The 22,020-nt window shown below is 42.0% G+C and overlaps 1 protein-coding gene across 4 annotated transcripts; it reads right to left on the bottom strand.

The window, feature by feature from the left end:
• Nucleotides 1-754: 754 nt before the first annotated feature.
• Nucleotides 755-19,843, bottom strand: lg18h4orf54 (linkage group 18 C4orf54 homolog). Of its 4 annotated transcripts, XR_536050.2 has the most exons (3): nt 14,673-19,530; nt 10,191-10,279; nt 755-3,101 (listed from the first exon to the last, which is right to left on the bottom strand). XR_536050.2 is itself a non-coding variant. In XM_008434900.2 (2 exons), the coding sequence occupies exons 1-2, from the start codon at nt 19,352-19,354 to the stop codon at nt 3,085-3,087; spliced, it is 2,721 nt and encodes a 906-aa protein (XP_008433122.1). In that variant the 5' UTR covers nt 19,355-19,843; the 3' UTR covers nt 755-3,084. The 4 variants fall into 4 exon arrangements, 3 of the variants coding, with proteins under 3 accessions (XP_008433122.1, XP_008433121.1, XP_008433120.1); XM_008434900.2 differs by lacking the exon at nt 10,191-10,279 and having other exon boundaries at nt 16,651-19,843; XM_008434899.2 differs by lacking the exon at nt 10,191-10,279 and having other exon boundaries at nt 14,673-19,531.
• Between the last annotated feature and the right edge of the window lie 2,177 nt (nt 19,844-22,020).

Below are 22,020 nucleotides of genomic sequence, written 5' to 3'. Positions count from 1 at the left end.
CCAAATTTGATGCCTTGCTTAGATATTGAGCTGCATTGAATCATAATAAAAACTAGTGTGAAGTTGTATGTACTGAAGAGACATTTCACATAATCACAAGACTAACGGTTTGTTCAGAGACTTGACAAACCTAAAGCCCACAAGAGTAAATTGTTGGACAGAGTAAATACTGATATTAATAACAAGTCTATTTAAAGGCTTGTTTTTATAAAAGCCCTTTAAGCCTGAAAGTGTTAATTGTGGGATGCACTGCACATTAGTCAGGGTTATGTGAGTGTGTGGCATGGCTCTGGGTGTGATGGTATGTGTCATCGACACACTCAGATAGGATGACTCTGAGGATACAGTTGGAAATCTGCAACCTGACCCTGCATGTACTCATCCAGTACCTCCATCATCCTCTGACCCACTTACTGTGGATCCCCAGGCAGCAGAGGAACCTTTTAATGCTCACTTACTGCTCTGCATAAACAAAGCTGAGTTAGTTTTACACTGCCTCTAACCCACAGACTCAGACCCTGTGTTTTGCTATTTTGTTGTTGCTATGTTCTTTCAGTATGAACATAACCAAGTTTATCAAGTAGTGTGTGCCAAGTTATAATTATTTTACAGGGCATTGTTTGCTTCAGAGGTTTTTGGGAGAGGAAGTGCTCCAGTGGAAATAAAATTTGACTTAATAAATATGTATTCAAGCATTACTGTTTTATATCTTTTTCTAACATCTTCAGCAGACAGTATGGTGAGTCTGGCTACATTGCAGTGTCAAAGCAGATTTGGTCTTTATTGACATACCAGCATGATACAATTGCTGCAGAATGTTTAGTTGAAAATCTGTAATGAGATCCTCCTGTTCCACCACATTCTCTTTTTCATTGAGATCTGGTGACTGGAGTCCACTGAACTTATAAACCCTGGTTTTCTATGGTCATGCAATTTTTGAGCAAACTTTTAAAATGTAGCAAAAAAAGAAAAGAAAAGAAAATATGAATTAGGCATGTTTTCATTTACTGGTTTGGAGCAAGCCCTTTAGAAAGGGGGCCAGGCATCTAAGAAGTACAAAATAAGACTCCAGGCTCTTCAGAGCGTGATTTAGTCAGAATGTGGCATTACGCATGGCTGTAACAAGATGTAGAAGTTTTTCCAAGTTTTGTGCCTCAATTAAGGCACAGACTTATCAGTGTACAGGTAAGTTTGCTATGACAGATGTTCAGCAAATCTGTTTTCATCTCCCCTTAGGATATTAGCTATTTTTTGTAAAAGCCAAAAACCACTTCAAGCGATCGTGAAAACCTTTTGCAAAATTGAGGATGTTTTTGAAAATTTTCCTTTTCCATCAACTCTAATGCGATACTTTAAAATGCATATAAAAAAAACCTCGATGGAAACACTGTTATTGACGTGTTCTAGAATCCAGTTTGAGCTCTTTTGAGCTTTGGTGAAATGCTGTATTATCCAGCTGGATGTTGTCATCAGAAAATGGCTACATGATGGTCATAGTAACAGTATATGGTGACCAGCAGGATCCTGCTCACTTGAAATTAACAGATGATTCCCACTTGAAACTAATGGGCCCAAAGTGTAAAAGAGGCAGTGTAATGCCAGGGCGGCATTAGAAAGGGGGGCCAGGCATGTAAAAAGTACAAAATAAGATAGATCTTATCTATCAGTTGTGCCCTGAACAAGTCGTATGAATGTAATTTTACTTGCTTCTGACTGAGTACTGGAAACTATAGGTTACAAGCTTTCTGCTGGAAAATCATCTAATTGCTTTAGTTTGAATTGGTTGAGGATAGCATTAGGAGGGGCTATGGCCAGGGAACTATTTCTGAAAGAACCACCACTGATTTCATGTGTCAGTCAACAAGTGACTGCAGAAACATAACTGGAGAAATGTTTGTTTTTGTGTCATAATAAAGTACAACATAAGAGCAGAAACAACCTCAATTTAACATTTTGAATATGTAAAAAACATTTACAGTTCAAAAGTACTGTTTTAATGATGTATTTCAACATATACCATCTTCACAGTTGCAAAGTCAAGACCTAACTTTGTGAAGTCATTTTTTATGCAGAAAAACAAAACAAAACAAAAAAATCAGTTGAACAAAGTGAAAACATAATGCGTCATGTCCAGCTTTTTACCCTACTTCTACAAAGTCCCTCCACTCTTCACCCACACATCCCTCACAAAGTCTCGGGTATTCATTTTCTTGTCTTGCAAACCCTACTTCCACTTACCCCTGAAAGTGTAAGACTTTAAAAAATTTACCACTATCAGGCATACTTTGGGAAAAATAAACTATGTACAAAGTATAAATCTTCCCTTAAAAGACACAAAGAAAACAAATGGCAAGATGAAATTTCTAAAAATGAGAATGAAATATAATTCAATAAGACAGCTTGCGCTCTCATAATAAATGCATTCATCACTGTCAGTTACTCATACCATTCATTATAAAAGAAAAATCTGGAATAACAATGATGCCTGACATGTATTAACAAGGACTGTCCAGCAGCTCCACATTCTCAAAGAAACCAATACAAACAAAAGACATGTCACATAAATTTTTTTTCCAACTTTAGCTTTTAAAAAATGTGCAATATTGTAAATTATGCACATAAAGAGCTTTGAATCAACACATTGTGTGCATCATAAAGCACCAACACAGAAGTCATCATAACAACTAAAGTTGTAAAAACTCTTTGGTAAATTCAGCAAAATCTAACAGGGAACAGGTACTTGGATTCATAACTGTATAAAGTAGTTTCTTCAAAACAAATAGTTTCTTCTATTTTTAAAATTAAAAGAAATTAGATAAATCAATCTTTATTTTGATTTGGAAATTTTTTTTTTCCAAATCATACTCTATTTAGTTTCAGGAGTGGGTAAAGAATCCCTTCAAAGGCATTCATTCTTGGTTTAGCAGTGGTGTAAAAAAAGCATGAACTACAATCTTGTAGAAAGTCAAAAAAGGTTCAGCAGCAGCAGTTAGATAGAATACCTGAACAACTAAATTGCTCAGCAGACTTAACATCAGTGTAAAACAATGAAGAGGATAAACCAATGGCAATGGTGGCCAATGATCACGAAAGCTCCAGTCCTACAGGGGAGAAAAACAGAAGAGAGAAAGTTCTTATGAACACAGTAAGATCAGATGAAACCCTAGTCTCCACTCAGCCTATTGCACTTACAGCAATCGTTATAATGATGTACAACACACACACATTGATCAAAGAACTGGACTTAAAACCAACATAAATAGTCAATGTTTTATCTCTCTATCAGTATATTTGACTATTGCATACAGAATGCTGAAAAAACCTTTATTTACCAGGATTCATTTATTTTTCAGGGAAAATGTTATTGGACATTATAAAGTTAAAAGACTTCTCTTTGATGCTGGTGATAAGCCATTGTTGAGTGAACAATTCTGCCTTTCACCTACAGGTACTTGGTTTAACCCCCGCAGGAACCTTCTATGTGTGGAGTTTGCATTCCTGAGACATCTAAATATAACTGACCAATCTAATGTGATCCTAGGTGGGAGGTATGAGTACATTTTTGTCAGCCCTTACATGGACTGGACACTATGTTTAGCCCATCAACTTAGCTTGGTAAAAACCAACTCCTTCTTCTACGCATTGCTCCTTCCAGAGGGTCTTTTGGACCCTTGGCTATTAAGAAACAATTTCTTCCTGGAGGCATGGACTCTGTTGAAACTTTAAATGTTACCCAATAGCTGACGTTCGTCTCTGACGTATGTAATGCACCAGCTCGATGCTACAAAGGTTACCGAAAATTGCCAGGAACAGGTTTTTAAAGGGTTTGGTTCATTTTACACAGTGCAGAGTGAAAGTGAACAGCACCAGCTTGAAATGGAATTATTTGTTCAGTTTTGGTGCCCAATCAAAGATGTGATAACACCCGAAAAGATAAATCTGCCTGCATTATGTACAATTTTGGGTCTAGTCAAAGCCCCCTCCCAACATGAAGTCTGAAGGTAATCTTTACAGCATACCACCTTGCCTCCAGAGGACATTTTCACCCCTTGAATTCTAATTACCCTTATAATCATTACATGTAAGTCAATGAGTGTCATCATGACAGTTTAGGGGCTAAATTTGCACCCTTCTGCTTACTCCACCTTATACAGAGTATTTGACTACCATTTTACTTTATAAACATAATTGAGCCCTCCATTCTGTGGGTCTCATTGGCAAACAAGAAGGAAACCTCAAAATATTCCCTCAGAGTGCAGGCAAGGTTATTTGCTGCTGTGTCTGTGTAATGAAGCTGACTTCTCGCCTTCTCTGTCTTTAAATGACTGCTCCTATAAAAAACCAACTGATACTGCTGCAGCTCCTAGCTGCCAGCCAGAATCATGATGTCCAGCAGCAGCTGAGGCTTTTCAGGTCCCATAGATAACAGACACTTGCTTTCATCTGAACCTTTCCTCCTCCACAAACATGAAACATTTCTGTCAATGAAGACTCTAATGTCGATATAATACTCTGATAATTTCCACATAAACACGTCTTTAAGGTACAGAGACATGTTAGGCTGCAAACTTTACAACTGCACTGTGGCTGTTTCACTTATGTATTATAGAGCTAAGAAATTAATATAATTAGCGTTCCACCCCATTCCACTATCTCCAGATTTGAGATTTTGTTCGTAACACCAGTCCTTGCTTTCCCAATTTACCTCCAAAGGGTGGAGTAGACATCATTTTGTAAACTCCCACACAAGGTAGAGGTCTCATCTCAAAAATCTATAACAGCATATAGATTTTTGAGATCTAAATGCTGTTACATATGTTACATTGAGCGTTACTGTATCACCCAATACAGTAACGCTCAATGAGATCAGAGTAGAACGGTCAGAAGAACTTCAAATAAACTTCTCTGATGAGACTTGGTATCATGCATTGTGTAGCGTAAACGGGTCAACTTCATGTGCTCGACCTGGACTAATTCAGTCGAATGTTCTTCATAGAATTCATTACAGCAGAGTCAGCTTCTCAAGGATATGTTCTGTAGTCAGTGAACTTTAAGGCAAATTTAACTCACATGTTCTGGTCTTGTAACAAACTGTGCAACCTCTGCTCTATGATATTTCAGACCCTATCTGAAGTTTTGGAATAGACAATCAACCCAGTGCTGAATTGGCAATATTTGGAGTACCAGGGGAGAGTACATCAATAACACATGATTTTAAAAATATTCTGGCTTTTTCAACTCTAATCACCCAAAGAAAAATCTTATAAGCGTGGAAATCAGAACATCCACATCCACTCTTTGGTTGAAAAACCTGGCTCTGTTCTTTAAGTTAGAGAAGATCAAATGTTATGTTAGAGCAGTGGTGCAAAAGTCGGTCCTCGAGCATGTTCTAGTTTTCTCCCTGGTTTAACGCATCTGGATCAAATGATGGCTCATTAGAATGTCTAAGAAGAACAATGACACGCTGAAAAAGTTGCTATTACCAGCAGGGAGAGAACTAAAACATGCAGGATGTCGGCCCTCGAGGACTGACTTTGGGCACCCTTGTGTTAGAGCAGTGTTTCTCAACCTTTTTCGGCCCAGCGCCCCCCTAGCCCTAATCCAGGTCCCTCACCGCCCCCCACCTAAGAATATGTAGGTTACTTTGCACTGACAATTATTTTATTATTAATGTTACTATCATTATTGTAGATGTTTTGAATCGGCGCACCGATTATGTTTTCCGTACACTTCGCGCCCCTTACGCTCCTTCACCTCGCGCACATAACTGGGTAAATGTAGCGAGTTTTGCCCTAAATGTATCGTCGTCTGGAGGAGGGGGCTGGGGGGAAAGCGAGCGTATGTTTCTACGCTCCTTCGTGGGGGGGCGCCGATTTATGTTTTCGCATCCACCTGAATAATGTGTAGTTCCGCCCCTGCCCATGGCACTTCAAAATATTATTTTACCTTTTATCTGGAAGTGTCTGTTTATTCTTAGCATACAGTCCTCTGTATTAATTATTGCTCGAAAGGTCTTGCCATACCAGTTTATTCCTCCGTATTTACTTTAGTTTCTTAGTTTATTCTTGCATTTTGTTCTTCATTCATTTCCATTTAGTTTCCTTTGATTAGTATTATCCTCTCTATTGCTATGTCCACTTTAGTTTCTTTCCTGTTGCTAAATTTATTTGATCGTTTATTGACCATCAGTAATTTTCACTCATTACCTGCTGCGCCTCCTAATCATCATGTGTTTCACATCATGTGTTCATCATTTTTCACTGTTCAGCGTCGGATTCTCTGTTTTTATGCCATAATTCACATCTAGTTCGTCGCTCCGTTTTATGTCCCGCTTCTCCTGTTTCAGAGTTTAGCGCAATGTGCGCGGCGGTTTTTTGTTTGTTTGTTTGTTTGTTTGTTTTAACTCCCTAATATGCAGGGCGGTCGGGAAACATATCGATGGGGAAAAGGCAGACTGACATAAACCTTTTAAAACAACGGAAACAATTTCTGCATTCTGATTATTGAAATATAAAAGTGCTGTGTTGTTCTATCACCCCCGTTTCATACCGAACCACGTACAGCACCGGTGTTAACGCTATAAAATGAATGCTCTCTATCGTGGTATCACCCATGGAGGGATTTCTTTATTTCTTTATTGAAATGGGTTCATTTTTCAGAGGGATACAAAGTYAGGGCATCGTGATTTTAGTAATTACATGTTATAAGAGCAATTTTCTGTTGTCCTTCATGGAAGCGGGCAGCTTTCAAACGGAAATAAAACACTTTTTAATATGAATTGCTGCTTTAATATGATCACAGAACTGCCAAAACATATGCAGCCTACATAAATACCAGACAAAGTGAATCACAGCAGCGTCATCAGCYGGTGTAAYGCTGAACTGATGCGGAGCGGAGCTGCGCCATGAAGCTACAAACACCGAATAGAAGAAGAGCTGCCATCGATACAGTTGCAGCCAAGCATGATTTACTTTTACACAGTACAGTTTTACCAAGTTGCTCAAAATCTAAATTGGTATTGTTGTGGATTTAAGGTGTAAAGTTTACCTTCGACCAAACGCCCCCCAAAGGCATCCCAGCGCCCCCCTTTTGAAAAAATCTCCGCCAGCGATGGCAGCTCATCTTCTATTCAGTGTTTGTTAGCTTCTGTTAGCTTCTTGGCGCAGCTCCGTTCTCCTGCTACTGGTAGCTAAAATCACGACACCCTCACTGTGTATCCCTCTGAAAAATGAACCCATTTAAATAAAGAGAGCGTTCATTTTATAGCGTTAACACGGTGCTGTAAGTGGTCCGGTATGAAACGGGGGTGATAGAACAACACAGCACTTTTAAATTTCAATAATCAGAATGCAGAAATTGTTTCCGTTGTTTTAAAAGGTTTCTGTCAGTCTGCCTTTTCCCCATCGATACGTTTCCCGACCGCCCTGCACCTTAGGGGCTTTAAAAAAAAAGACGCGCACATTGCGCAAAACTCTGAAACAGGAGAAGCGGGACATAAAACGGAGCGACGAACTAGATGTGAATTATGGCATAAAAACAGAGAATCCGACGCTCAACACATGATGTGAAACACATGACGATTAGGAGGCGCAGCAGGTGATGAGATTACTGATGATGAGCGTCAATAAACTATAAAATAAATGTAGCAACAGAAAAGAAACTAAAGTGGACATAGCAATAAACCAAGAGAGGATAATACTAATCAAATAAAACTAAATGGAAATAAATGAAGAACAAAATGCAAGAATAAACTAAGAAACTAAAGTAAGTACAGAGGAATAAACTGGTATGGCAAGACCTTTTGAGCAATAATTAGTACAGAGACTGTATGGCAAGAATAAACACACTATTTCCATATAAAAGGCAAAATAATATTGTACTGAGAATAAATATATCTTACAGACCATAACAGTATAGAAGTGATCACTTATTTATGTTTTTAATTTAATTATGTTTTAAATTAGATTTGATATATTTATTTCTTCAATATTATTTTTCATGTCAGTGTTAATGTCATGAGGCTGATGACTCCATGACACTTTCAATTTGACTCATTAGGATTTGATTAAGAACCAGATTTGTTCTTTGTAATTTCTGTCCAGTAAAACTATTAATCTATAAATCAATAGACTATATAAAGATATAATCCATGTTTCTGTCTCATATTTGTATGGCATTAAAAGGACCTGGAACTTTTGTTTTTCCACTGAAAGCTCTGGTTTGCACAATAAATGCCATGTGGGTGAAGTTTTATGGATRATACTCTGATGWCCCATTCTCCTGAAGGCAGCACAGAGCTGCACCACCAGAAACCGACAGACACTGAAGAGAAGAAGAGCTATGATTAATGTAGTTACAGTTCTATCCATGTTTTAATGTTGCAGAGCCTCAGTCGGTTTGCAAATAGTTCAACGTTTAAACTGGCATGTTGAACATCTTTTATCTGGTCATTTTGTGGAATATTTAACAACTAGAAAATGGCACAAAATAAGAATATTTTTTCCACTCTGATTGGCTGCTATTACCAATTTTAACTTGAATGTTCATTGCATTTTTCATATACACCTTTGAAAATAATTTCTATTCCCATGGCTTTTTTGTTCTCTGGGAAATAATTTTTGATGATAAATACAGAAGCAAGTATAAAAATCAAAACAACTACAACAGTGATAGTAATATTAATGATAAAATAATGGTCAGTGCAAAGTAGCCTACAAATTCTTTGGTGGGGGCCGGTGAGGGACCTGGATAAGGGCTAGGGGGGCGCTGGGCCAAAAAAGGTTGAGAAACACTGGTCTATAAGGTGTTTTTTTTTTTTTTTACCATGTAGAATAAAGATGTATTTTCAATATAATGAATATTGTGTGCCATAACTTCCATCCATCCATTTTCTTTACACCCTTGTCCCTTAGTGGGGTTGGGAGGGTTGCTGGTGCCTATCTCCAGCTAACATTCTGGGTGAGAGGCGGGGTCACCCTGGATAGGTCGCCAGTTTGTCACAGAGCAACACAGAGACACACAGGACAAACAACCATGCACACACACACTCACACCTAGGGACAATTTAGACAGACCAATTAACCTGACAGTCATGTTTTTGGACTGTGGGAGGAAACCGGAGTACCCGGAGAAAACCCACGCATGCACAGGGAGAACATGCAAACTCCATGCAGAAAGACCGGGGCCGGGAATCGAACCCAGAACCTTCTTGCTGCAAGGCAACAGCTCTACCAACTGCGCCACTGTGCAGACCTGCCATAACTTTCTTCAACTAAATAGAAACAAAAATTAAAAATGTCAGAATAATTTAATTATTTATTTATTACTCAAAAATATATGGAAAAACTTTGATAGCATTACAGTTGTCAAATCTTTCTGCATGTTTCCTCGTGTATCTGATCTTATTAAAGATCTCTAGGATCTGAAGCAAAGATCCTAAAAATTACGATATTTTGCTTCCTCCTGAAATACTCTTTCAGATTCAATGTAATACTTTTTTTGTTTTCATGGTTAATCAGATTTGATGAAACTGATTGTAGACTTTAAGAATAAACTTAAATCCCATGGTGGTTCAATAACATTCCAAAAGAAAGAGAAAAACTAATATAAAAAAAAAACACCCCTGTCCCTCAGACTAAAAGACCCTGCCCAGAGCCAGGACAATTTGCCTTTTTGTTACCTATTTGCTACCTTAACAAATAGTTATGGTGAACTTTGGTTTCCAGTTCTTCCAGAGGCAAAAATAATAATAAAGGTGAAGGACTCACCTGTCCAGTGCCTAGTGACTGCACTACCTGGAGGGCATACCTGCTGAATGAGTCAGTACACCTGTGATCAATCACCTCATCACTTAGGAGTGTATAAGAAATGGACTGCCAGCACTTTGACACCTGAATGTTTGCCAGTTATGGTACTGATCATCCCTCTGAGTCTGCTCTTTGAATTTTCTCTGAGATTATTTTAAGTAATTTTTCCCTGTCACCTCGCTCTCAGGTGTTTCCTCGTGACGGCATGGATTTTGCCCACTGTGTAGCCCGAGTTCCTGGCCTTCTGGTTTCCCCCTCATGATGACGTGGATTTTACCCACTGGTTGCCAAGTCCCGCTCCACCTTTGCTGAAGAGTCACTGACAAGTTCCTGGATTCACACTGGCAGTCAGATTGCTCCTCACCTCTTCTCTGAAGAACTTACCTGACCGCCCTTCACCACAGCCTCTTCTATCTACCTCCACAGAACTCTCCGTCTGGACTTCATACTGGGACCAGGATCATCAAGGGCCCCTGCAATGAGACCACAACCCCGGAGATGACAGTAATTCCCCCCTGTTGGAAATTCTCCAAGTAAGATCATTCCACTCCCTCAGAATTCAACCCATGTGATTAACCTTCAACTCACCATATCTCTCCCACTGTCTTCAGAGTACTGAAGACAGTACTTCAGCACTGTCTTCCATGTTCTGTGGATGGCTTCCTATCCACAGAACAAGAACCACACAATCTCGTATTTCACCATTGTTAAAATAAACTTTATCTGATTTCCTGTTCTCCTGGCTGTGTTCCGTATCTGTGTTAAAAGACTTCAACCCAACATAACAACAGTCAAACCTCACAGATGCTCTCAGGAGAACTTTGGCAGAACAACATTCACTCATTCAAACCCATGATACTGTTTTACGAGACCCGGGTTCCTGCCAAGCTGAAACAAATTGATGTCTTGAAGAGTTGTCTAACTTTTTACAAAGCTCTCCCCAACAGACCTCTGCTCCAGCTCCAGCTCCATCCTCCGCTTCCATTCCTGAACTACTGACCACTCCACAATTTCCGAAATCCGTCCACCAACTCCAAACAAATTTTCAGGTGATATAAACCATTGTAAAAGTTTCCTTCTACAGTGCTCACTAGTTTTCAATCATTCCCCTCGAAGTTTCTCCCATGATGGTGAGAAAATAGCTTTCATAATTTCACTTTTAACTGACCGAGCATTAGACTGGCCAGAAGTCTAATGGGCATTAGTCTGGGCAGAAGTTTCATTCACCTGCTCATTTGGTTGCACATTCGGAGACTTTTTGACAGAATTTAAATAAGTATTTCATCAAGAATCAGATAAAACGTCCAACTCCCGAGAATTATGGACAATCAAACAAGGACAGAGATCTGTGGCAGATTTTGCCATAAACTTCAGAATTAAAGCCGCAGCTTCTAGCTGGAATGCACATGCCCTAAAAAGAGCTTATTTTCAAGCCCTTAATGAATCTTTGAAAGATGAACTGGCTACACTGGAAGAATTAATTAGTATAGCTATCCGACTAGACAATATGATCTGTGCTAGAACTAGGAAAAGAAACAAGAAGAACCCTCCTGTCAGATTGCTCCCTTCCTCTATTCCCTCTCACTCTCCGTCTCCTCCGCAGAACCTCACAGAACCCGAGCCAATGCAAATAGGTCTCACCCGTCTAACTTGGAGGAAAAACAGAAAAGGATGACCTCTCGTCTCTGTCTTTATTGTGCATCCCCTGGCCGTTTCATCTCCATCTGTCCCATTCAATCAAAAGCTCAGGTCCGCCAGTAGAAGCAAAGAGACTGGCTTCTACTGGCATAATGAAAAGTTTTCTCGCCTTCTGTTACCCGCAACTCTATTTCACAACAATCACTCCGTTCCTCTGTTCATCATGATTGATTCCGGTTGCGAACAAAATCTCATTTGATTCCAGTTTAATCCAACATATTGTCCATCAAAACCATGCCACTTTCCATGCCTCTCCTCCTTGGATGGCAAAGCACTACCTCAGATTACAAGACAAAACCTTTGCAGTTATCACATGTGGTAATCACAGCAAACAAATTTATTTTTTGTTTTTCCCGCAGCAAACTCATCCATAATACTTCGTTTTGAATGGTTACAACAACACAACCCCCATATCAACTGGTCAAAAATGCATATTGAATCGTGGTCACATAACTGTCATTCCACCTGCTGTCTCTGCTCAGCAGTTCCTCCAGGGTCCGCCACCGGCGAAATCACAGGAAGCAGACCCTCCCAACTTATCCACCATTCCAGCAGAATATTATGATTTAGCACCTGTTTTTAGCAAGTCAAAGCACTCTCTCTTCCACCTCATCATCCCTATGACTGTGCAATAGATCTTCTTCCCGGAGCACCACTACCCACCAGCCGACTGTACAACATTTCACGACCCAAATGGGAGACAATGGAGAAGGTCTTAAAGGACTCTTTGGCTGCCAGCATTATTCGTCCCTCTTTCTCTCCCCTGGGTGCCGGATTTTGGATTTTTCTTTGTGGGGAAGAAGGATGGATCTCTGAGGCTGTGCATTGACTACAGAGATCAGATCACTGTTAAAAATAAATATCCTCTCCCTCTTCTCTCTTCAGCATTCGAACCAGTTAATGGTGCAACAGGATTCCCTTAACTAGATTTAAGGAACGCATACTATGTTCTTTGCATCCACCAGGGGGACGAATGTAAGACAGCTTTCAAAACCCCTCATTGTTCTATCTCTATTTTCTGACTCTGACAATAAGAACCATCCGTGCGCTTTTTTTCTCACGCAGACTGTTCCCCTCAGATGAAAAGGAAATCTCCATAACTTCAGTTCAACACCACAGAACAGAACCGATGCTTTCTTTGCCAAGAGAATACCTGCTCCACAGTATTCACCCGGACAAAAGGTTTGGCTTTCTGCACGTGACATTCCCCTTACATCCATGTCCACAAAACTCTCAACCAGGTTCATCAATCCCTATGAAGTCGAAAAGGTCATCAGTCCGTCTCTGTCTTCCATTATCTCTCTGTATCCATTCCACGTTTCCCAAGTTAAACCTGTTCAGACCAGCACAATGTGCCCTCCTTCCAATCACCTCCTCTCTCCCGAGATGTCGATGGGCATCCAGCTTTCTCCGTCTGCTGGATTGTGGACTCCTATCAGCGAGGTCGTGGTTGGCAGTACTTCATCAACTGGGAGGGCTATGACCCAGAGGACCGCTGTGGGTCCCTGGATCATTTATTCTTGACTCTTCCCTTTTCACCGACTACCGTTCATCCGGGCCGCCAGGTGGTGGTGGGGGGTACTGTTGGGAACTGGGGTTTTGGCTTTTTGTGGGGGTTTTCTGTTTGTCTGCTGCTTCCCTCATCATCCACCAGATGGTGCCTTGAGGCTGCACTGCGTGGAGGGCGTGCCTGCTGACTGAGTCGGAACACCTGTGATCAATCACCTCATCACCTAGGAGTATATGAGGTATGGACTGCTAGCACTTCTACACCTGAGTGTTTGACAGTTATGGTACTCAGCGCCCGTCTGAATCTGTTCTTTGAAGTTTCTCTGAGATTGTTTCAAGTAAGTTTTCCCTGTTGCCTCTCTCTCAGGTGTTTCCTCATGGCACTTTAGATTTTTCCCACTGCGTAGACCGAGTTCCTGGCCTTCTGGTTTCCTCCTCATGACACCGCAGATTTTACCCATTGGTTGCCCGAGTCTCTGTTCGCCTTTGCTGAAGAATCATTGACAAGTTCCTGGAATCACACTGGCAGTCGGATTGCTCCTCACCTCTCCTCTCAAGAATTTATCTGTCCGCCCTTTGCCGCAACCTTTTTACCTCCAAAGAACTCTCTATCTGGACCTCACTGGAACCAGAATCATCAAGGGCCCCTGGAAAGAGACCACAACCCCAGAGACCACAGTAATTCCCCCCTGGCGGAAACTCTCGATGTAAGATCATTCCTCTCCCTCAGAATTCAACCTGTGTGATTAACCTTCAACTCACCATATCTCTCCCACTGTCTTCAGAGTGCTGACGACTCTGGCTTCCCAACCACAAAACAAGAACCACACAATCTCATATTTCACCACTGTTAAAATAAACTTTATCTGATTTCCTGTTCTCTTGACTGTGTTCTGTATGTGGGTTAAAAGACTTGAACCCAACATGACAATTTTATTGTCACTGTATTTGGAAATCTTACAGATGTTAGCTATGCAACAAACACCTTTTTATGTCTGCTTGTTTTTACTGTAACTTGCAGAAAATTTGGGAAATCTAAAATTAGACAGTTTGATGCAGTGACAAATGGTTTGAACAAAAAGTTAACATAAATTACAGATATTTAGTCAGGATTATTCTTACTTTCATTGACTTTTAAAATTATCCATTAATTTTCCAAAGCCTAAATTTCTTCTGATTTTTTTCTGAAATGTTAAGTTACACAGTCAAAAATTAACAGCAAATAATTCTGGTTATTTTTGAATAATGACGGGCCATATTTTCACTGTTCAATTAGCAAGCTAATATTTAGTTTGGGCATAACTATTTCAGCTAACTAAATATTTAGTTTTGTGCTAGATATTTGCTTTACAAACTAAATATCTAGCATACTAATTAAGTTTAAAATTGTGACAATTATATAAATATGGTAAGAACAATTAACCCTCATTTGTTTCTCTTATGATAACCCAAATTATTAGATATTTTTTCAAGAGAAAGAAACTAAGTAAAAAAAAAAAACCCATCCATGTCCCTCAGACTAAAAGACCATGTCCATAACAGCAGGACAAAGGCAAACGCCTTTTTGTTACCTATTTGTTATTTTAATAAATAGGTGAGGTGAACTGTGGTTTCCAATTCTTCCAGAGGCAAAAATAAGGGAAAATGTGAAGGACTCACCTGTCCAGCTTAGCGACTCATCTGTGCTCTACCACAAAACTCATGGTGGTCCCGTCAAACGAGGGTGGGGCAATGATCCTTGGCCCTTGCTGGGAGGTGATGCTGATGACTGGCTGGTTCATGCTGGAACATCCATGCTGTGGCCTGTTGGGGGCACCATGCTGTTGAGCCTCTGAAGCTGCCTGGGGAGGCTTCCCAGTTGCAATATAGAAAGGACTCTCCATGTACATTCCTTCAGACGGCTGTGAGGAAGACTTCTCTACGCCCTCTACCTCTGATGGCACGGACATCTGTGACTGTACCAGCGTTCGAGGAGGTATCACTGAAGGGGTTGTCATAAAGCCAGGGTAGATCATGTAGGTATGACCACATGCTCCAGGACTGAGCGCTAGCGGCGATATAGGCATTGGTACTGGTGTCACCGGAGGCTGTGGCATGGGTACATCCACGTACTGGCCTGTTTCTGGGTCAAAAAGACGTTTTGTGGCTGGGGACACCAGCGTGTCCACCAGGTAGTAGTTTCCAGTGGTGGGATCCAGCAGCATTTTCCTCTGTGTCGCCTGAAAGGGGTCCAGGGTGGGGGCTGGAGTGATTGCTGGGGAAAAACAATACATTTGTGGTTGATTGGCAGACACAGCCATTGGTAGGGAGTGATAAATAGTAGCAGAGGGGATCTCTGGTGAATGGGTCTCCATTACAATACTGGAACGTTTTGTCCTCTGACCGTAGTCCTCCTGGACTCTAGAGGCACAATCTTCATGTACTGTAGGAGGGGTTGGCAGTGATTGATGGTGAAGAGTCTTTATTGAGGTTTTATCTGCAGTTGCGGCCATTTTACTGTTGTTGGGCTGAAATTTGACCGGGATGGTTAGGTAGTTCTCATTGTCAACCGATGCACCTGAAAACTGATGCTCAAATCGGTTCACTCCCTTTGGTTCAGCATCTTTCTTCCCACTAACTCCTGTCTGAGTGGTTTTGAATGACACAGGCAATTTAGGAGACTTTGGTGCAAAGCGTTTGCCACTGAAAGGTGTGTGTGGGGTGGTGTTTGATTGAGGAACATCAGCAGCTTTGTAGGCCTTGGGTTTGGAGCTAAAGCTGGACATGTTCTTGCTCCCTATGGTGCCAACTGTTTGGACTGTCTTAGTGACCAACCTTTCATCATGGCTATTGGATGACTGAAGCACTTTAAGTAGGTCTTTATCTAGCCACCTTAAGGAGCTGTCAGTGCTGGAGGGCGCTGATAATGCCAGGGGGGTCTTGTCTATATTTGGGTAGGAATCTCTTCTGACTGCTTTGTCTGTATTGAACCCTCTCCCTCCTCCTTCCTCAGACTCTTGCTGCTCTTCACTGGCTATCAGTGACAGCACATGGCTGTCCGTCAGACGCTCAGGCTCACTCTTTCTCCTCCACTCATTTTTATCAAACACATAAAGTTGCTCCATGGTTTTCACTGCGGCCTGGAGTTTCTCCAAAGCCACTTGATTTGTGACTTTTGACTCCGGTTTATTTTCTGCCGTCTCTGACACTGTTTCTTGCCTTGTTGCACCTGTTTTGCCCTCATTGCTCATCCCAGTGCTTCCCTCTGAGTTGTTTGAGGTATTTGCTGCTCTCCCTGATGCCTTCTGGGGTAGAGCACTCTTAACACCCTCTGGAGACGATCTGCATGTGTCAGACTGCTCCTGTTTAAGGTTTCCGGTAGGTTTTTCTGCATTATTAGTATTTACAGACTGACATTTTATCACCATGGGGGACACACAGTTAGGATTACTATTTTGCATCTGTTTTTTTTGCTCTGAATGAATTTCAGAGCTAAAGGAATTTGATTTATTTTCGTTCTTATCCAAGGAAACAAAGTGGTAGGAACTTTTAACCAGCTTACGCACATCTCTGACTTGGTGTATGGGAGTTTGTAACTTCCCTTTATTATCTCTGATGTCTCGAACCATAAAGTGCGGAACTTTATCTGAGGACTCACCCTTCAGAGCCGCAGCCAGGGCTTGGCATTTGAAGTCCTCTGTTCTGATCAGACTTGATGGGCTAGCGGTGATATTCGAGGCGCGCTGCTTGGAGCCTCCAAACTCTTCCGTTTTATTGTCTCTAACGCTTCTTAGGTTGATTTTAATTTCCGGTGATTTGGATGATTTTGAGCTCCTGGAGTCCGTGATGTATAAAGTATTGCTTCCATTCCAGGAATAAGCTCCTCTCTGCAGCTGCGGGCGCACCTCTCTGTCACTGGGTAGCAGTTGGATACTTGGCACAAACAAATGAGACATTTTAGTCAGTTTACCGCAGCCTGCAGAGAACGGATCCCACTCACTTTCTTTGTCATCAGCTGGAGGCAGCTTGTCCAGCAGAGTTTGATGGTTTTTATGATCCTTTTGAAACTCTAGCTCCTCGTCCTTCCAGCATCTGAACGCGCTATTTTGGCTGCGATGCAATGCGCCTTTTTTAGTATCAATCCCAGCTTCATTGGCCGAGTTTAAATTAGTGTCTGTTGTGGGAGCACACGCGTCTTGCCTCTTACTATCACATGAGCCACTGTCCACAAAGTCCCCTAATTCATCCACGCACATTATGGCATAGTCGCAGCCGCTCTCAGAGAACTTGGAGCTCTGCCTCTCCAGCTCCCTGTTCCCCTTCCACTTATTGTTGCTCTCCTGCAGCACAAAGCCCGGGGACGGCGCCTGGTGTGGCTCGCTGATCTCACCCCTCTCCATCCTGCGCTCCTGCTCAAACTGCATCTTCTTAGAAAGAACATTTTTTAACAAACTGGAGGCGAATATGGCTTTCTTATGCGTGTCTTCCATGATTTTAGAGGGCAGCTTGCCGGCCCCTCTCTGCTGGCTGCTCTGCAGGCTCTTGGTAATATCATCCGTGGAACGTGATCCCGCTGCGTTTTGCGCAAAGTTAGTGCGCCTTTCTTCCCCAGACATTCCCGATTTGACATTGCAATGAAAATTCAGAGTCTCTGTGAGTCTGATCACTCCGCTGTGGCCCTGCCCAAACTTTCCCATCAGCTGGATCTGCTTTGATGACGAGGCGCTGCGGGGGTTGGCTTTCAGAGCAAAGATCTTACTTGTGGGCTGACTGGTGCCCTTATAACCTCTGTTGTCGCTGTTTTTGCCTATTTCATATGAGGCCGCAGGGTTTTGACAGGAAATCACACTTTGGTCCAGCCCCTGAGACATGTTCACATTGCCATATTTCAGATCCAGAAATGTGGACCACGTGTTTTTCCTCCGGCCATGCTCTGATGCAGAGGACTCACTGGAGGTGCTGAAATTGATGGCTTCAAAGTAAGGGTAGGCCAAGCTCTTGAAGGCTTTGGCTGTGAGGTTGCGCACCTCCTTGTCAGCATCGTCCAGCTCGCTGACAGCGCTGGACGTGCCGCTGGAATACTCTGTGACCTCTTTCCCCCTCAATCTGCCGCCAACGTGCGGGCGTCCGGGTGCGGCTATGAAACACTTCGCCCTGTCACACAAGGTCTCTGCCTTCCCATCCACTCCCCTGAAAACATAGCGGCTCATGTCTCCGGAGCGCCTAGCATGATAAAGGATATTTTCCTCCTCTTGGATGCTGCCAGGGGTATTTATAGCTCGGGATGTGGTTCTGATTGACAGGTGGATCTGTCCTTCACCCTGCTTCTGTTCGGGATCATCTGAGCCGCAGAACTTGGCCGCATCGCTCAGATCACTTTCAAGCAGAGTGCTGACCGCTGCTGCTACTGCCGCGGCGCCCTTGGTGCAGGGCGCCCCACAAGCCCCCCTCTCACCCGCAAAGGAGTAGCCTACAAATGGGTACATCTGGCTCTCATCTTCAATGTCCCAGCTAGTGGAGGAGCCCACACCCAGGTCGTAGTCCCCTTCATGGTCAGAGAACTCCGAGAGCTGAATCTCATGTGTGGTAATGTAATGATCCTCGGTTAAGGATAGAGCGGATTCATCAGAGAGCACCAGGCTGACATTATCCACCTCCTCACAGTCCTCACACTCACTTCTCCCACTCAGATAGCTGTTGGTGCTATGGGATTCCTCCTCTCGCTCTGCCTTGCTGCCCATGCCTTTGGACACGTTTGTGTGCGTAAATGCACTCTCACCACTTTTCTCTCCTATTTGTAGGCTAGTCTCAGTTTTTTTCAGGCAAGGTGAGGATGATGGAGAGGGGAGATTTCTCACAACTTTCATGCATTTCTCACCTCTGGTGCTTTCTCCTCCCTCCTTGGTGTGCATCTCCTTCAGGTCAGAGTTTGGCTCCGACGCGCAAACAGCTTCCAATCCACCGTTTTTAGCAATGACAGACACTTGGTTCCTCTGACCAAAGCGACAGACCTTCTCGTCCTCGGACTCGAAATCAACATATCTGGTTTCGTCCTGCATTTTCAGGATGTTTTGCTCGTCTTTTTGGAGCAGATCTATTACCTGCCCAGTCGCTGCCAGCGTTTGGGTGCATCTTCTCTCTGTCTTCATGTCTGCAGCAGTGGGTTTAAGCTTACATTTGGTGTCTGACACAAAGCTGGCAGCGCAGCTGGGGCCACTGAGGACTTCTGCTTCCTTCACCCAGAGATGGTGCTGTGCACAAAGCTCTGCGTCCGGCCAGACAGACTCCAGTGACACCAGAGCACGCCAGACATTCCGTCTCAGCACACGTGAAATCCTAAAAGGAACCAGAGACATAACCATGTTCTGTCTAGGACATGACTCAAGCTGGTGTCGGTAGTCGCCTCCATTTAGATTTTATATATATTTGAAGTTAAATGACAATGTTGTAAACAGTTTATTGAGTTATCTGTCATAATAAAAAATAAATTTCTTCAGAAATCTGCTTTTAGCTTTACATTTTCTACTTAGTTCTCCGTATGTTTCTTTAGGCAATTGAATCTATCATACAATGAGAATCAAAATCAGTTCAATCTCTTTCAATTTGTTCCCATTTATCAAACAATGTAGCCACGTTTAATTTATTATTCTAATTTTAAAAGTTTTACATCTAAGGAAAACCTGCAGACTGCATTAAGTCTTTGACTTTGCAACAATCCCTCATAGTGGACATTTATGTAAGGACAGTGGATAGAAAAACTCACTCCCCTTTAGCAGGAAAAAACCTCCAGCAAAACCAGAACCTGGCTCAATGTGCCACGACCAACTGCAGGAAGAAATAGCAAATACACAGGGGCGGATCTAGAAAAATATTGATGGGGTGGCAAGAGGGGGGCAGGGATTTTTTTCAGGGGTGGCAGCATATGCCAGTATATATATATACACAATAAAGTACAATAAAGCTGATAAACAGGTGAAGAACCAAACACCACTTCTATTCTGCCTTTTCTCGCTCTGTGTCGGCTTTACATGGACTCGTTGTCATGGCAACCGACAGACAACAGCTCAACGAGCAGATGGACAGAAATTACGGAGCAGAAATTACGGAGCAGAAATTACCGATCAGGGGAAAAAAACAAACATTTCCCACACAAAAAAGTAGCAAAAACACCAAAACATAACATTCAGTCTGTTACATTATGCTGTCAGGCTTGATGTCTATATTGTCATTATTAATAAGTTTTCGCCTGAGCACAGCGGTGGTTGATTTAAACACCGCTCTACTGATGACTTGGTGTGCGGGTTGACCTGTTTTAGTGCTAACGGAACCAAAACACACCGAACTGCGCAGCACATGTTAAGGTTATCAAAGTCAATATAGGCTAGCAACAGTTAGGTTAGAATACCTGACCCACTGCTCACTTGTTCTATGTTTTCTTTAAGTTAAAACTTTTTCTTCACCTGTTAAATCTGAAGCCCTTGTTATCTAATTCATAGGGTTGAATTAACCGCTAAATATTGCGTCCATTTTCAGATTCTTTGTGTGACTGTGGTATTTTCCTGACCACCCATAATGTTGACTCAATGGACAGCAATGGCGCAGGTGTGGCGCACGATAAGTCACGTAATGTCCAGTCCAGTAATTTATATCCATCCATATTAATGCTGCTGCCTCGTGCTCTGTCCTTCTCTCCTTCTCTCCTCTCCTTCTCCTTCCCGCTACTCAGCAGTAGGTGTCAGGTTACATTGTGTTGCATTCAATGTTGTCGGAAAAAAGAGATTTGTGCGCTTAATGTCCGATTTCCCATAACAATTTATTGAATTCATAGTCGCCAACTGGGGTGGCAACAGGGGTGGCAAGGCTCTCTTTGGGGTGGCAACTGCCACCCCAGTACTGCCCCTGAGCAGTAGATCCGCCCCTGAGCGGATCTACTGCCCAGCTAACAGTTTGAATTATATTATAAATGTATTAATATAATAAATTTATAAAATAAATGTATTAATAGTTCAATAAATGTTATTAACCTTTACCAACCTCGTCCTGAGAATGTTCTGTATGTGGGTCAGATATATTCCAAAAACCACGCTTTTAAGAATATTTTCTGTGCCATGCACTGTGCTCATGTAGTTGCAAGCACATGGATTAATTGCTGATGGATGGATGGATGGATGTCTGCACATCTGTTTTTAACCCTTGTTTACAAATGGGGTCCAACCAACCTCACACCCATATCACTTGTATCAGTTGCCTCAGTCCTCGCACGCACAAGGGTTAAATGAATAGACCCTTTTCAAATGACGTCAGACAATGGCCGCCATAACTTGAATCGGTGTATCTTTATTTCCGGTGTGATTTTGCCACGGGAAACCTGACTGAAAAATTCACGGATACTCATTATCTTAAGGATATAATAAAAGGCAAGGTTAATAATAACAGCATTAAAGTGTTAGATAACCATCATTACTCATTGTCAAGCCACCATGCATTCTCTAACTGTGTATAAAATAAACAGCCTCCAATCGGAGAGTAAACCAGCTAGCAGCAGCTTTAGCCAGTTGGGAAAACTGCTGTCTGTCAGTGTTGTAACGTTAAAAGGTTCGCTTTCTGTATTAACTGTAATAAAACAGTATTTACATGTTAGCCTTCATCAGTCATTGTCAATTTACCATTCTCCAACTGTATTTAAAGAAACCAGCCTCCGATCGGAGAGTAAACCAGCTAGCAGCAGCTTCAGCCAGTTAAGAAAAAATACACACCGTTCTGTCAGTGCTGTAACGTTTAGATTCACTTTATTAACTTTAATAAAACAGCATTTAAGTGTTAGATAACTGTCATTACTCATTGTCAATCCACCATACTCCGACTGTGTATATAATAAACAGCCTCCGATCGGAGAGTAAACCAGCTAGCAGCAGCTGTAGCCACAGTTAGGAAATGTATAAACCGCTGCCTGTCAGTGCTGTGTTGTTAAAAGTTTCACCAAAACACATTTTCCAACACTGTTTAGAAAAGCATTTTAAATATTGAT

The sequence above is a fragment of the Poecilia reticulata genome, linkage group LG18 (genome assembly GCF_000633615.1).
Source record: "Poecilia reticulata strain Guanapo linkage group LG18, Guppy_female_1.0+MT, whole genome shotgun sequence".
In the NCBI taxonomy this organism is placed as follows: Eukaryota; Metazoa; Chordata; class Actinopteri; order Cyprinodontiformes; family Poeciliidae; genus Poecilia; species Poecilia reticulata.
The sequence above is the reverse complement of the archived record's forward strand: the minus strand, read 5'-3'. Positions and strand labels throughout refer to the sequence as shown.